The sequence below is a fragment of the Hermetia illucens genome, chromosome 1 (genome assembly GCF_905115235.1).
Source record: "Hermetia illucens chromosome 1, iHerIll2.2.curated.20191125, whole genome shotgun sequence".
NCBI lineage: Eukaryota > Metazoa > Arthropoda > Insecta > Diptera > Stratiomyidae > Hermetia > Hermetia illucens.
In genome coordinates, this window is record NC_051849.1 from 34,167,257 (window position 1) to 34,169,830 (window position 2,574).

The 2,574-nt window shown below is 42.2% G+C and overlaps 1 protein-coding gene across 1 annotated transcript; it reads left to right on the forward strand.

The window, feature by feature from the left end:
• The first annotated feature begins 327 nt into the window (after positions 1-327).
• LOC119661395 (putative fatty acyl-CoA reductase CG5065) lies at positions 328-2,213 on the forward strand. The gene is made up of 2 exons (XM_038070724.1): positions 328-1,524; positions 1,585-2,213. The coding sequence occupies exons 1-2, from the start codon at positions 565-567 to the stop codon at positions 2,164-2,166; spliced, it is 1,542 nt and encodes a 513-aa protein (XP_037926652.1). The 5' UTR covers positions 328-564; the 3' UTR covers positions 2,167-2,213.
• The last annotated feature ends 361 nt before the right edge of the window (positions 2,214-2,574 follow it).

A 2,574-nucleotide genomic window follows, 5' to 3' on the forward strand; every position in this document is an offset into this window, starting at 1 on the left:
AATACCGTGAATTCCTCACTTTGCTGCTTGCTGGTGTAGTAATATCTTTCTAAGCTTCCCAACTAGACCTCTTTTTTATTAAAAAAAACTTCATTGATCCGACTTCCATAGACTTTGAATTTCATCAAAATGCAATATCACAGATGTTCTTTTCATATTCAAGGCTGTTGCTTTTTCTTTGCCTGTTAAGCTCTAAATGATTGATAAGAGTTTGACACCTGTAACCTGGCCTAATGAAATAGCATAGCACAGCAGTTTACAACTATAATCATGGAGCACAACGGCCTAATAATTTAGCATATCATAACAAGTATTTTTGCATTTCCTCTATTTTCCTCAACTATCAGTCAAGTGCACAGCTAAGTAGAAAACACAAACGCTTACACCATCATTGTCGGCGTCTACATCTACTTAGTCAGATAAGCGAGGGCAACCATTATGCAATTCATTCTTTTTCGCTGACCACCTCAACTTTTACGTTGGCCAGAAGCAAACACGACCTAATTCCTGTAATTTCAAAACAGTTGGAGCCAGTTGCGGTTCTTTGCTTCGTCGGAGTTCATCATGTCGGAATTCAACATCAAATCGTGGATTAGAGGGAAAACCCTCCTCATAACTGGTGGCACCGGTTTCCTTGGCAAAGTTCTCGTAGAGAAAATATTGCGCGAGTGCAATGGCGTACGAAAAATCTACTTACTCTTCCGTGCTCGAGACAGATCCCATTTGGTCAATCGGTTCCAGGACTACAAACAGAACCAAGTTTTCGGGAGACTATGTGCGGCGGATTTGAAAAAACTATGTCCAATTCTCGGTGACCTGGAGAAGTTGAAGTTGGGTTTAAGTGACAATGATAGAAACCTTTTGGTATCTGAAGTGGAAGTCATAATGCACACAGGTGCATCGGTGAAGTTCGATGAAGATCTGCATCAAGCCGTTATGCTAAATATCCGCGGAACGCGGGAGTTGGCTGAGTTAGCAAAAAAGATGGTGCAGCTGGAAGTATTCGTTTATGTTTCCACTGCCTTCTCGAACTGCCATGTCTCTGAAATCAATGAGGAAATCTACGAGGCCCGCATGGATCCGCACAGAGTTATAAGCATTTGTGAAAATCGAGCCCATGATGAGATTAAGGGAAAGGTGGCCCGTCTCTATCCAAATGTTTATATTTTCTCCAAAAATCTGTCAGAGAGACTGATATCCCAATATGCTGCAGATATACCAATTGCGATTGCGAGACCATCTATTATAACGCCTTCGGCGAGTGATCCTTACCCGGGTTGGATGGACTCACGAAACGGACCCATGGGGTTGATTATGGGAGCAGCAGCTGGAGTGATTCGTTGTGCGTATGGTTTCAAATGGGCTATTGCAGATTTTGTACCAGTGGATAAGGCCGCTAATGGCATTATAGCAATTGCTGCAGAAGTTGGGCAAAGTAGAACGAAGAGCTGTCCTGTCTATAACCTGGCAAGCAGCAACGAGGCGCCGATTACGTGGCATCACTTCATTCAAATCGAGAAAGAGGTAAGTTTTCTCGTTCCCAATGTTTTCACTTAGTTCACTAGTGACCGACTTTATTTTCAGATTGTGATACAAGACCCTTATCCATCGATGATGTGGTACCCAGGCGGTGGCATCCATGAAAACCTCTTCACTTATTATCTCTCATTCATTCTCTTCCAACTGCTACCATCACTTGCAGTCGATACCATCCTATTCGTCCTACGAAAACGTCCTTGGCTCTTTCGACTTCAAATGAAAGCCTTCCGAAATCTGCAGCTCCTCTCATATTTCATCAGCCGAACTTGGACCTGGAAAACGGGCAACTGCAATGCTCTCTACAATCGCCTGAATTTCGACGAACAGTCAGTCTTCAACTTCAAAATGTACAATATGGACTACGAAAAATACTTCCGCAACTGGCATGCTGGATGCAAAAAGTACTACCTCAAAGTGGGGGAACACGACTCCAGGAAGGCACTCTTGAAACTGAGAATATTTTATTGTTTAGAACTTTTATTGAAAATTTTGTGTTTTTTAACAGTTGGTTATGTCCTTGTGAAAATATTGGGTCAACATAATTTAATACAAATCCCAAAATTGGAAACATGTGGTGCGTGTACTAATGCTTACATGGTTCTGAAAGGAGCATATTTGCGTAAGTAGTGAAAAGTCTTGTGAAATTAGTGTTAAATAAAATTTGTTCAATTTTAGAAAGGTTTGATTTCAAATTATGCCACTTACAATAAATCATAGGTAGGTTTTACCGCGCTCCAATTTACAGCTGACCTCAGCACCTCCTTTACAAGATTATGGGGTCCGATTCCTGGGTTGAGGGCGTCGCTCAAGGTCCTCCATATATCCACAAGTTCCGGATGTTGGAACATAATATGCTCCGGATCCTCGGGTGTAGCGGCGCATACGAAACAATCGGGATACTTGTTCTATCCGAAGCGATGTAAATACTTGCTATAACTACCGTGTCCTATAAGGACCTGCATCAGTTCATCATAGTTATCCGACTCTCCGAGATTTCGCTCAACCCATCTCTCAACACACGGCATCACTGTATGA

Bases quoted from the DNA above. Each gene is read 5' to 3' on its own strand.
- LOC119661395 (XM_038070724.1), top strand. From the start codon at position 565: ATGTCGGAATTCAACATCAAATCGTGGATTAGAGGGAAAACCCTCCTC. The intron at 1,525-1,584 runs GTAAGTTTTCTC...CTTTATTTTCAG, and splicing joins TCATTCAAATCGAGAAAGAG to ATTGTGATACAAGACCCTTA.